Genomic DNA, 13,201 nt, shown 5'->3' with positions numbered 1-13,201 from the left:
AACCAGCTAAAAGATGTTTCCGTTCTCCAACACAGTTGATATATGATCAGATCATCAGCAAGCTCTGCATAAGCCCGATAACGATCCTGCTGATTGGAATCAGCTTGTGTTGGAAGAGGGAAACCTCCAAAACCTGCAGGATTGCAACCCTCCAGGACCGGAGTTAGAGCCATTATAGAAATCTATTTATTGAATGCATGATTATTATCATTGTTAAAATCACCCTCTTTTGCCGCTATTGTGGGTGGGTTGTTTACGAATACGCGGTCACCAACGGGTTGCAAGGTAATCCAAGTGTCCACTTCACAATAGTGACTTGTGATTGCCCAAGCCAACTTTACATCATCCACCTTTGGAGGTCTGCTTGCAGTTCCTTTTAAACGTACTCTGCACGCTTCGATCATCTGCATGGCGAGACTATTTCTGCTTCTGCAATGTCAAAGACTGTGGGCCTCTCGTGCAGATATTTTAAAGGGAATGAGGGGAGGAGGTTCCATTGGCCACATAGCTAGTGGCTGTGTTCATGCCCACAACAGCACAAAAAAATTTCTAACTGTGCTCGTCTGCGGAAATACTAAAAGAAAGCAAACGCCACCCTTGTGTACAATTAGACTGAGCATTGACTTGTGACGGGCAGGAAAATTGAGCCCCAGGAGTCGAACTCCAAGTCTACTGATAGATATTGAAAACTAATATTACAAAGTTATCATCAGAAATGAACATTTATACTGATGTGTTTTAATTTAGCCATTTATGCAAATTTAAAAGCATCCCAGGGTTGGGAGGGTTACTTTTAAAATGTAATCCGTTACAGTTACAAGTTACCTGATAAAAAATGTAATTAGTAACGTAATCCAAGTACCATAATATTAAAGTAATGTAACTGGATTACTTTTGGATTACTCCAATATTGAGTATGCTCAAGATAGATAGATAGATAGATAGATAGATAGATAGATAGATAGATAGATAGATAGAGTCATCAACTGCAAAATTAATTTTTATCCCAGTCACAAGTTTAGCTATGTATATGTTGTGTATGATGTTTAAATAGTGAATTGGTGGGAGGAAGATTTGTTTGGAAGGTGTAACTCACATTATGGTTGTAGGCTAGCGGGCTAGCTAGCAAGAAGCTACAGCGCGTAGCATGCCGCTGGACTCAGCTCATACTTTCGCTCCAAGTAAATTCCAGTGAATACCGGTCGCCATTTCCTCCATCCGTGAAGCTTTTTCAAACTGCCTGAATATAAGAACATATGTCTTATTTGTATGTCTCTGTCAATAAATCATTGTGCCTACAGTTCGAATCCCGGCCCGGACTCTGTTAGTTTTTTCTAGATTCCGAGTTGTTAAACTTAGCCATTCTGTAAATCTAATACAAGCGGAGCCTCTCCCTCCTACACTCGGGATACAAACTATACGATCACTCCTGAAGAGGACAATGGATCATCGTTATCTTACTGAGCGTCAGCCTGAAGGGAGGGCAATGATGGCTTCCCCCAAGGCCGTTATATTCACACATGTATTGTTTTCATTTGGAATTTTTTGTAAATAGTTTTTACTGTAAATGCATTTCTATTTTTACATGTCATCTATTAAAGTATTTATTTCTGGCACCAAGTTTCATTTGACTTGTTCATGGCTTTATTACATCCACCAGTGGAGATCCTGTTTGAGCCCAAGTGATTTATCAAAACACATCCAGGGTCCTATTTCCATTAGCAGGTGTGTGTGAACTTGGTTTAAAAACTGACATCATTATTTTGTCACATGAATGCAGGGCGTTGAAGGCGGTCTCCAAGTGCTCTCTTGGCAGCGGCCAGCTTTACATCACAGACATCTTCTTGCAGTAATGCTACTTTGCACGTGATTCCAGCGAATCCATTTGGCGTCCGCAATAGAGACCACATACCTCACCTGTGCTGAATTTGAGGAGGCGCTTGATTGACTGGGAATCAAGTTGGCTGTGTTCAGTCCCACAACAGCGCAAATGCCCATTTCTAACTGCGTTGGGTACAAAAATAGTGGCCCAATAGTCAGACCCTTTGTTGATTGCAACATACAACAGAGTATTCAGTTAAGCTTCTAGTCTCATTTTTACTGCAAAGTGTGGACTAACAGTATATTTGAGGAATTTAGGCTCCTCAATATCTGTTAGAGTCAACAATTATAAAACACTAACTTCATCTCACTGCAAGCTCATGAAGAAGTTCATATAGTGAAAATGTAGGTTTACCACACCCAGGGTTGCAATCAGGGATTCGGGGACCCATGAAAAAATAAAATAAAAATCACACTTTGAGCAATAACAATTCTGTGCAAAGTAAACATACATTTTACCATATACAGTGCTCTTACAAAAAATAGAAGCTCTTACTGCTATACAAACTTACTGCCACCAGAGGACGCTGTAGTTTGGTCAAAGACTGAAGCACAAGCGCCTCCTCATTTGACGCTTTCGCTCCTCCTCCCGCCCTTCCAGCTGTATAATGTTCTGAGACTGAGCCTTGCAACCCTGTAGGCAGCAAAAGCTGGAACACGCGAATCACTGTTTTCAGCACTATTGACAATGTACAGAATGTGAACTGATAAGAGTGCATAATTTCATTATGAAGTCACTCATAAATTTGTGACTTTCGGTGTATTTGCAGACAGCAGACACAGCACTCTTACGCAAATGGTTCCATGATAGAAGATACGTTTTGTTAGTACTGTAAAGCACTCTTGGTGCTTCCTCTCTCTTCGATCGTCTCTTGGTAGATGTCCAGGTTTTCTCTCAGAGTTCCGGTAATGATATTTGATCCTTTGAACAGACCATCCCATTAATGTTTGCATTTTGATTTGTTGGTGCACACGATTTACACGCACACACCCTTGCACCACGTCTTCTTCTAATGTACTTATTGTGTGTCTCTGTACACATACTGTACATGGAAACTACGCCCACTTGCATGCAATCAGCACCCTGATCAGATGCCACACAGGACCACAGCAGCACCATCAGGATGGCCATGTGAGTATGAGTGAGAACACAACTCTCCATTGTTTGCAAGTACTGCCGGTCAACAATGAACACAGGTCATATCAGTTCGTAAAAATGAATTAATTCACTGTTTTTCCAAATAAAGTGCACTCTTCTTATCTGTTCATTTGCACTATGGTTTATTGATTTTTTGGAGAAAATGGTATATAATTGTCCTGTTGATGGAAAAATGTTGATGTCATCAATGCAAGGACAAATTTGAAAGTTTAAGTTACATTGGCCAGCACTACTGAATTTGAAGGCAAGAGTGATGTGGCAACAAGCAACGACTGAAATCTGATTGGACAAAAAAGAAAAGAAAAAAAGGAACATCTACATAATAAAAAAAAAACAATGCTGCCAAGTGAAAAACAAAATGAATAGAATAAACCGTTGGGAATAAATACATTGGTTTGACAAATTACAGTGCCAGCACATAAGGTCTTGCTGGCCCTGACTGTACGCCACTGGTAGTAGGTGTCATGTTGGTTCTATTGTTTGATTCTGCCTAACCCAAATCCGTCTGTGTCGGAGTGACACAAACCACACAAATCCATACAGTTGACTTGAGAACAAGACTACATTGCATATATTCTCTGAATTATTTGTCACTCTTTGAAATTACACAACATTCTGATCAATCATTGCAGTGTTGCAACTGCTTTCAACATAAGGGAGTCATTTCTTGTTTGTGTGTAGTCATCCGATGACTGCACTGTTCATTCTGTTCAGGGTTGCTTGGAGCTAGAGCCTATCCCCCCATTTTGGGTGAAAGGCAGACTACGTCCTGGATTGGTCGCCAGTCAATAAAAGAGCAAATAGAGAGACAGACGACCATTTATGCATGCTGAGTGGGAATTGGAACCACACTGCCTGAACAATATTTACTAATAATAAAAAAATAAAAAAATAAATAATAAATAAATAAATATATATATATACATACTGTACATATATATTCAACCATAATGTAAGAGAATACATCAATGAATCTGTCAAATATGTTATCTGTCAAAGTTGTTATTTTGTTTCCACATGTCGCTTAATTGCATGTCATGTAATATTTTAAATGTGACAGCCACTGGAAAATTTTGATTTTTATTTGAGTTGCTTTATATCAAAAACAGTTTTAAAGCTCTGTGTTGTGAGTTTATTATACATTTTCTTAAGTAGGGTAGGCTATACTGTATAGTGTACAATTATTACAATTATTGGGCATTACATGTTGACGCAATCCTCATTAGGTCAATTTTGTTGCAAATTGTATAATACGTCAAAATGATCTGCTTCTTTGAACCTTTTGAAAGTAACCCACAATTGTGGCCTTTCATATCTAATATAATGATTATTGGCATATTTCATCATTGTAAAATTTTCTTTCCTCCCCCTCCTCACTGTTTCCTCAGTCAGGAATGTGGTGGGTGTGTCGTCATGGTGTTACTTCCTTTCCAGAAACACCTTTCAAAGGAGACAGAGAGATTCATATCGCATATCATTTTCATATTAATTCTTTGTGGGTTCGTGAGTTAAATTAAAGTGATGATGATTAGTATGCATAACTGACCTGCTGTGTTGTTCCCTCTCGGGGTTGCTTGATATGAGCGATCATCCAAAAACTGTGGAACGCTTCCCGGTAATTCCAGGTCGTGGTTCGTCACTTGGACCAATCCATGTTTTGGGGATTCTGTGGGATCTTCTGGGCAGGTAGATGGCTTGTTTCCCTCCCAGGCACCTTAGAAAATAGGATGCAAATTTGAATGATGTTAATTCAGTTGAGCAGAATATACAGACGGACCAAGTAAGGGTGATTTGAATGGAGGTTTAGTGTTTCACTGAATTATAAGGTCAAACAGAGGTGGAGTTGGTGATTTAGTTTCCTAAAATGCCAAGTTCTTTTTAAATCTAGAAATGCATACAATTTAATTACTATCATAGAACAACATATTATGTTTGTGCTGGCATGCCTCTGATTTGCTGGTAGTTTTGTACTCACATTTCTTGCCTGCAGGTGCCACAGAGTGATGTCGTCCTACTTTCTTTCCCAGAAAGGTCACTGTGAGGGACCCAGTGTCAGCTCCGGGAGAGTTTACATGCATTTTGAAAGCAAACGTGAGCTGTTGCCACAACATGTAGTGTGCATGCACAGTAACTCAAGTGACTGGGTCTGTACAAAATACACAGTACAGTACATACAATTATTTTTGTACAAAATGTAATTGACAGCTACAGATAGATAATACAGGTAGGATATAAATAGACTGACATAATAAAATATCTAAAGAGTCAAACTGTCACTACAAGATCAACATAATATTTACATCTTCCTGAAAGCACTTTTTTTCTGCTGTCCGTCGTGTCGCACAGACAGATTAGCCCAAAATCTCTAATACGACTCTGAATGTCTAGTCACTGTCATTACATTTATCAATAAATATCATTAATCCACTTATAAATGAATCAGAATAGTTATGTAGTCTCAAAATAAAATGATTACCTGTTCTCCAAGTAATTCCTTTGCGTGCTTCAGTTTGGGAACTTGTGTACTGACCATGAGAATAAGCAAGAATGGATCCGGTTCTCTTAGCGGGGAACCAAACTCTCCACTGTCTTTAAATATTAAACCCCCACAGATGGAGTTTCATCCTGTTGTAGCCTAAACCACACAAAGTGTGCTGGTAAAAGGACGCCCCAAAGAGTCCTCAGGTTACCCGGTGCCAGCTCACTATTATGCATGGTCATATATGATACTCATAATAATAATACATCACTTTATTTTTAAATTTAAAGTTAAAGATGCATGTCACTGATTACACGTAAAAACGGGTCTTTGATTGTACTTCAATAAAAAAAAGACAACTTTTTTCCCTCCTCGATCCATTCTCTGATGAACCTTCACTACGATTGGGCAAATTTCCCAATGTTTTTTTTTTTTTTACCTGTAAAGGTGTGTGATGTTGTCAGTCAAAGTGATGACTCTGGAAGGACACAGTCAACAGTATGTGTTAATCACAGTCATTAGTGATGAGTTAATCTCATCTGTTGGGACATCATGCCTCTGGGGAGCATGAACACTTGGATGTGTTGCGATTGACATGACAACATGCCGCACCTGGAGAAAATTCATTACAACATGCCACAGTTTGTTGGTCTTTGTGCTGATATTGCCTCATATACTGTCAGCCAGCACAAAGCTCAGATACATCAAATCATTTGATGTTATGTTTTGCCAAACACAGCTCGTGGCCGCATGGTATTTCTATAGGAAAACTTTCTGAAACATAACATAACTTACACAATTGTTTATAAATAACTATTGGGGGAAATAAGTTACTAGTCCGACTAGTGCACTGAATTGTCTTAATAGTGAGGATAAAAGGCATAATAAGAGTGAATGAACAAATACTACATGTAGCCTACTATGGACCTTAAGATGTTGGTCCTACTACAATGCTATCACTACTACCGGTACATATTTTAATAGTACTGTATATCCAAATTAACATTTATCTCAAATATATATTTTAAAGGAAAATATAAGCACAAAAAAACCCTTTCCTTTTTACGGAAAATTATAAGCACATTTGCTTTTTGGTTTATATTAGTACGGTACCTGAATACAAAGAGTACATTGAAAAACAGTATGAGGAGGAGCTTGGGCTTTTTCCCTTTTTTTTTTAAATTTGAGGTTGGTAATGACTGTTTTTTTTCTTCTTCCCCCACGTTCGCTGAAGCTCAGCCTGGGATGGCAGGCAGGCGGTGTTAAAGTCCAAAGGAAGGGAGTGTGGGCCGGGCTCGGTTCTAGGTGGAGTTTGTCACGAGTATAAATGAACTCCCTCTGCCTGTCTACCGCCCCTGCAAAGCTCACTCCCACATAAACGTCTCTACAACACACGGTAAGTCACGTTCCTTACATAAACAATCTCAAGAATGTTGTCTAGCTTCTCTCTGTGACTTTTACATACAGGAAATCTTTTTGCTTGTTGTAACGGATTCAAGTTATCTTTCTTTCGCTTATAAGTACAGTTGATGTGGGTGTGGCCGGAATGACGCCAGTTTTACACCGCTACGCATATATAAGGACTCGAAAGTGGTTGCGATTACGCAGACAAATGTGAAACCCGTGAATAATGCGCGACATGTCTGATACATACACAGCCCAAGACATGCATCCGTGTTAGTGGTAAACGTGGGTGTGGCCAGGCAGCGTCCACATTATTGCCATCATGGAAAATCACACCAACTGTAAATGATCATAGCTTATGCTCACATATGTAAAAAAATACGTTTTAGAGATTGTTATTCCATATTGCCTCTCACTATGTCTTTTCCTCCGGATTTTACAATGACCCTACAGACTGTTGTATCCTTTCTGTTCTACAAATACATTTACTCTCTTCTGTGTCTTCATTTGACAGCGTCCTGCAGCCAGCCCCACCATGTCTTTCATCAAAGAGTTCATGATGCAGACAGTCTATCTGGGCATGCCCGATGAGTCAGTAAGTCACTGTGGTTCTGTTGCAGTTGCTAAGGCCAACCACCATGTTTGTTCCCTTTTTTCTTTTCCTGTGGTATGCTCGGGTGGAAAGTTTTCCTGGCAGAGTTCAGAGAAAAGGAAAGAGGAGGGAACATTAAATGATAGCGGAGAGAAGAACGAATGAGTGTTCAGTTTAAAAGTTTAGTTAAAGAAGAGAGGGGTGTGGCCGAGAAATCAAGACAAAATGCGCAACTGCGTATTACATAAGACAAAGGGAGAATGGTGGATGGAGATTTTCACTCCTCAAAACTTAGAAGAATGAGCATTTCTTTGTCTTGTGAGTATGTGACTCAACAGAACAGGAATCTGAGCCCCTCCCTAACTAAACTCTTCAAACAGTAAAATGCTGCTCACCATTCCCCTGCTTTAAGGGTTGCACAAGGTTATCCGGCATCATCATCTTGCATTATGCTCTTGTTCAGTACAAGGGTGTTCACTAGCTTACTAGTTCACTATGTTAAAAAGCATATTTATGGCCTTATTAGCATGGAAGTTAAGGACTAGGGATTTGTGCAAACATGCTTAGTGTGAGCACAGTATATTTTGTCATTATCATTGACTACATTAGTTAACTTTATTGTAAAGATAGGGTGCAAAAGCAGAAAAGGTAAAAAGATAGATAAAATGCACCCTCATGCAGACCAATGGATGATTGTCAATATTTACCAAACGCAACCACTAAACATTAATCTGTGTTGTATCTCAGGTCTTAAAGAACGAGGGAACAGTGAAGGCAGCATCAAACTTCAGCGCCAGTGGCGATGTAGCCGTCTTGGACCAGGCCATCAAGGCAAAAGGTGATTTCAAAATGCATAACAATTCTGAGGAAGGTTTGTGCCAACTTCTCCAGTTATAGAATTGTGACATCTTGGGGAAAAATGGGGCTTATTTTGTAGAACTCAGCACCCCCTGCTGGTAGGCATTCACAAGTACATTTTCTGCCTGGGCCAGCGTCTATCAATTTCTGCCATTTTTTTCTTGTTCACAGCCACAGAAAAGCTGGACATAAACTATCATTGTAGTATAAATGTTGTGTATATTTCACATTATATCATTTGTGCAGGTGTGGATGAGAACACCATCATTGAAATACTGGTGAAGAGGAGCAATGAGCAGAGGCAGCAGATTAAAGACGCTTACCAACACGCCAACGGAAAGGTAAGAAAGGGTGGTGACAACTCAGGTGGATAGAGTAGCTACAAATTATATGCAAGCAAAAATGCTGTTACTTTAGAATAATATGACTCAAGTAAAAGTAAAAAGCAGCCCTTGAAATTATTTCTCAAGTAAGTATTCAGTCAAATTCTAATCGAATACTGAGTAACTGGTGGGTAATGACTACTTACGTACTCATTTATTATTTTTAATGAGAGAATGAACATCTAAAAAAAAAAATCATACTATTTGCAAATTAAAATATCACTTAAACTAAAACAACTATTAAATTAAATCTTTATAAAAATAACATTCAATTGTGTGGATATTTGAATGTTAGGCCAGGGGTCTTGGGCCTCTTCTGACTGGGAGTTGCACGCCGTCGTTTCCTCCATTGTCTCTGCAATGCTTCACGTAAATGAGTCACCTTGAAATCTTCGCTTCTCTGTGTGACTATTGGAGATTGTGTGTGTGGTCATGTGGCTGCTTGCTTCAATTTGATTGGTGAAATGGAGTCAAACGTCAATAGTGGTTTCATTGAACTGGTGAAACAGAGTCATGTGACAGTGCCTGAGGCAGAAGTGTCTCTGACAAACTGGGGGGAAAAACATTGTGCAAGCAATAATACAAATAAAAGTAGCAAGCGGAGTGAAGCTCAGTGAAATGATTAAAAGTAGATAAATACTTAAAGAAGAAGTGAATCTTAAACATTTCTTGACAATAATATGTTATCGCTAGTGTAAACATGACATTATGATTAATATTGCATTTGTGGAATACGAGTTATGCAGCAAAATCCAGCCATTTTTATCCATCTCGGGGGGCGGCCATTTTGCCGCTTGCTGTCAACCAAAGATGACATCAATGTTGCTCAGGGCAATGACCAATCATAGCTCACCTGTTTTCTGAAGCTGAGCTGTGATTTGGTTGTTACCTGAGCAACTGAGATGTAATTTTCACTCGACAGCAAGTGACAAAATGGCTGCCTTCCTATATTGATAAGAACTGCTGGATTTTGCTGCTTAACTCATATTCCACTAACGCAATATTAACCAAAAATACCTGCATAGAACATGTTGTTGTTGTTGTTGTTATGTTATATTGTTACATTTTCTGTTTGTATGATTCTCTTGCAGCCTCTGGAGGCAGCACTGAAGAAAGCGTTGAAGGGAGATTTGGAGGACGTGGTCGTGGCTCTGCTGAAAACACCGGCCCAATATGATGCCCAGCAGCTGAAAATGGCCATGAAGGTCCATGTGAATTCATTGCTCCGCACCCTTCCTCTCGTGCTCATTAGCCAAGAGGAACTGCTGTTGTTGCACTTTGGAGGTCAAAGCTGATTTAAATCCGTCGCTCGCAGTCATTTGTTGCAGTTCTCCGCCCACTTCCATGTATTCATGTTGGCTTGTCCCATTGGGATCATAAAATGTGTTGTGAAAGGCTGCTCATGAATTAACCCTTTTATATTTGATCCCCTGTCTCAGGGTTTGGGAACAGAGGAGGACACCCTTGTTGAGATTTTGGCCTCTCGAACCAACACGGAGATTTTGGAAATAAAGAAGGCCTACAAGGAAGGTGTGTGTAGCCAAATGTCAAGCGGCAAACTTAGACTTTATTCAGAAAGTGCACTTATCTGCTCAACTTTATAAAGTGGGAAGGACAAACACACAAATCAGTGCTCCACATTTTCTTTTCTTTCATTTTGTTATTGCACGTGTGACATTTTTGTTGCATACAGTATGGTCATTATTGCATTGTTAAAACTTACAGACACAAGACGTTGCACTGTAATATGTAGACACGCAAGAAAAACACACTAAAGAAGATGTTTGTGTTGTGACTGTTAAGATTACAAAAAGGACCTGGAGGAAGACATCAGATCTGACACCAGCGGAGACTTCAGAAATGCACTCTTTTCACTCTGCAAGGTACATCTTGTGGGATTTCCTTGTGCACTCACTCTTTATTTTTATTACAGGATGTTTGAGGCGGATTTTGTTCACCCTTTCTTTCACAGCTGCAGAATAGTCTTAGGTTAAAGAAACATACCACTCCCCAATTGTAGCTGCCACAACGACAGGGGTTCTTAAAATTAATCCTTCACATGCAAATATTTACATAGCATTCACAATCATGAATTTAAACATTGTTGTTGTATATATTGCAATTCTGTGCCTATTTACAGTAATCTCAGGTTTCAAAATGAATGACCGTAATGGTGGTTGATAGTCATCCGGTATCATTACCTATCGTAGCTCCTTTCCATCAACAGGTGCAGGTATTGCTGTTAATTAAGAGCGTATTAATTATTTCAGGCCAATAGAAAATATAAAACCAGGGAATGGAAACAAAATACATAAACACATAAAGGGATGTGCATCTTGTCAACACAGTGATTTGAAAACGGAAGTACATTATGAATCAGGAAAGTCTCTCATAATTAATTTCTGAAACAAAATGAGCCGTTTTATTCATGTTATGTTCATACGTTCCTCGAAGCTCGGCACAGAATCGTAAATTAACATTGTACTAGCACAACAGGATTCGAGCAGGGACATCATCCTACTGAAGACATTATTAGATCCAAAAGCCATCTTATATAAAGAAGCTTCCTTTTAAGCTTCCCATATATTAAAGTTCCCGTGATGCAAATACATTGAATTTAAAACCGTTACATCATCACCATCCACTACTACTGATACCAGGAGAATCATTATCCCCAAAAAGTTTTGATGAAACCTATTTAGAGAATCTCACCTTTGTCGGTGCATTTTGACAGCCACTTTGCTTTGAAGAATGTGTAAACGTTTCTCTCACAGGCCAACCGCACGGAGGGAGTGTGTGAACAGCTGATTGACAGCGATGCCAGGTCTCTGTATGAGGCCGGAGAAGGGAGGAAAGGCAAAGACTGCTCCGTTTTCATTGAGATCCTCACTGTCAGGAGCGGCTCTCATCTCCGTGAAGGTCAGCTAGCTCGCTTGCCTTCTTCTGTAGTGTCTGTTCTCTTAGATCAGGTCTCACATGACTCCTCTGTCTTATTTTTCAGTGTTTCAGAGGTACTCAAAGTACAGCAAAGTGGATGTGGCTAAAGCAATTGACCTGGAGATGAAGGGTGATATTGAGAATTGTCTCACCGCAGTAGGTAAAGGCACAATATGCTTAAACATCATTACCTCCAATATACATTAGTCATAAATGTAATGTAAGTTATATTTGGTTCATTTTAATCATTCTAGTCAAGTGTGCTGGGAGCAGGCCTGCTTTCTTTGCTGAGAAGCTCTACTTGGCCATGAAGGTGTTGTATGCACAGAATGCGACCTCATATAGGGTTTTGCAACATCTACTCAGGACCTTTCTTTACTATTTACTTTTCTCTTTCAGGGATCCGGAACCCGCAAAAACATCCTTACTCGCATCATGGTGAGCCGTTCCGAAAAAGATTTGAAACTAATCAAGGCTGAGTACAAGAAGAAATACGGCAAAACACTCTACCAGGACATTCTGGTGAGAAAACAGGAGATGTCATCATCTACACATAAGTACTATATTAGTTCCATAAATCAAAAATGTATTTCTTTTTCCAGGATGATACTAAAGGAGACTATGAGAAGATTCTGCTAGCTCTCTGTGGGAGTGAGAACTGATTTCTCATCTACTGACTGAGCTCTCAAACAGCTGACAAGGCCATTGAACTGAAGGCTCACCTCCAAGTCCAGCTGTTAAATAATCTGCTGTCATGACTTAAACAACTAGTAACAGCAATGAGAAATGGCTTTTCCCAAATGAGCATTGCATCACAGATACAACATTATGTTTTTTTTAGAAATAGATTCTTCACCCAATACACTCTTATCTTACCAAGGATTTGAGTTAGCCAAAAAATATGTTGCCTGGACAGGTAGTGACATAACAGGTGCTTGAAAGAAAAGAGTCAGTTATTGCAACACTGCAACCGAAATATCCTCCTCATTTGACCATTATATTGTATACCTGTGCAACCGAAGGAGCTTCTGCTAATAAAAGCGTCTGTTTTTTTCTATGTAGTCTGCCTTTCTTTTACGTCACATCAACTTCTGGAGGAGATACTATACATGTTCATACACAAATCAACACAATATATAGAAACTCATACAATGCAAGAAAGAAACCAAAAAGGGCCGATGAGAGATGACAAAAATAGAGGAAATACTATATTAGATAAATACAGTACACAATTACTGAAAGATAAACAAAGAATTAACCATCCATCCATCCATTTTCTGTACCGCTTGTCCTCACAAGGGTTGCGGGGTTTGCTGGAGCTTATCCCAGCTGGCTTTGGGCAGTAGGCGGGGTACACCCTGTACTGGTTGCCAGCCAATCGCAGGGCACACAGAGACGAACAACCATACTCACAATCACACCTATGGACAATTTGGAGTGTCCAATTCACCTGCCATGCATGTTTTTGGAATGTGGGAGGAAACCGGAATACCCGGAGAAAACCCACG

At 39.6% G+C, this 13,201-nt stretch overlaps 1 protein-coding gene and 1 long non-coding RNA gene across 2 annotated transcripts; one reads left to right on the top strand and one right to left on the bottom strand.

Annotated features, from left to right (window-relative positions):
- Positions 1 to 4,612: 4,612 nt before the first annotated feature.
- On the bottom strand, positions 4,613 to 5,596 carry LOC147173894 (uncharacterized). The gene is made up of 3 exons (XR_015094905.1): positions 5,517 to 5,596; positions 5,016 to 5,186; positions 4,613 to 4,754 (listed from the first exon to the last, which is right to left on the bottom strand). It is a non-coding gene; the product is annotated as an uncharacterized LOC147173894 (long non-coding RNA).
- A 1,177-nt stretch (positions 5,597 to 6,773) lies between these two features.
- On the top strand, positions 6,774 to 12,750 carry anxa1a (annexin A1a). The gene is made up of 12 exons (XM_086076376.1): positions 6,774 to 6,915; positions 7,438 to 7,518; positions 8,263 to 8,353; positions 8,620 to 8,714; positions 9,848 to 9,961; positions 10,196 to 10,286; positions 10,560 to 10,639; positions 11,531 to 11,675; positions 11,758 to 11,853; positions 11,948 to 12,006; positions 12,093 to 12,215; positions 12,296 to 12,750. Exons 2-12 carry the CDS (start codon positions 7,459 to 7,461, stop codon positions 12,353 to 12,355), a joined length of 1,014 nt encoding a protein of 337 aa, XP_085932502.1. The 5' UTR covers positions 6,774 to 6,915; positions 7,438 to 7,458; the 3' UTR covers positions 12,356 to 12,750.
- Positions 12,751 to 13,201: the final 451 nt, after the last annotated feature.

Source organism: Leptonotus elevatus, chromosome 5 (genome assembly GCF_054856555.1).
Source record: "Leptonotus elevatus isolate MCC_2025b chromosome 5, RoL_Lele_1.0, whole genome shotgun sequence".
Classification (NCBI taxonomy): Eukaryota; Metazoa; Chordata; class Actinopteri; order Syngnathiformes; family Syngnathidae; genus Leptonotus; species Leptonotus elevatus.
This window is presented reverse-complemented; position numbering and strand designations above follow the sequence as displayed.

What these genes read in the sequence shown, in the direction of transcription:
- anxa1a (XM_086076376.1), top strand. Translation starts at nt 7,459, where the DNA reads ATGTCTTTCATCAAAGAGTTCATGATGCAGACAGTCTATCTGGGCATG. An exon ending in GAATTGTCTCACCGCAGTAG is followed by an intron (nt 11,854 to 11,947) that starts GTAAAGGCACAA and finishes TAATCATTCTAG; the next exon opens with TCAAGTGTGCTGGGAGCAGG. An exon ending in CACTCTACCAGGACATTCTG is followed by an intron (nt 12,216 to 12,295) that starts GTGAGAAAACAG and finishes TTCTTTTTCCAG; the next exon opens with GATGATACTAAAGGAGACTA.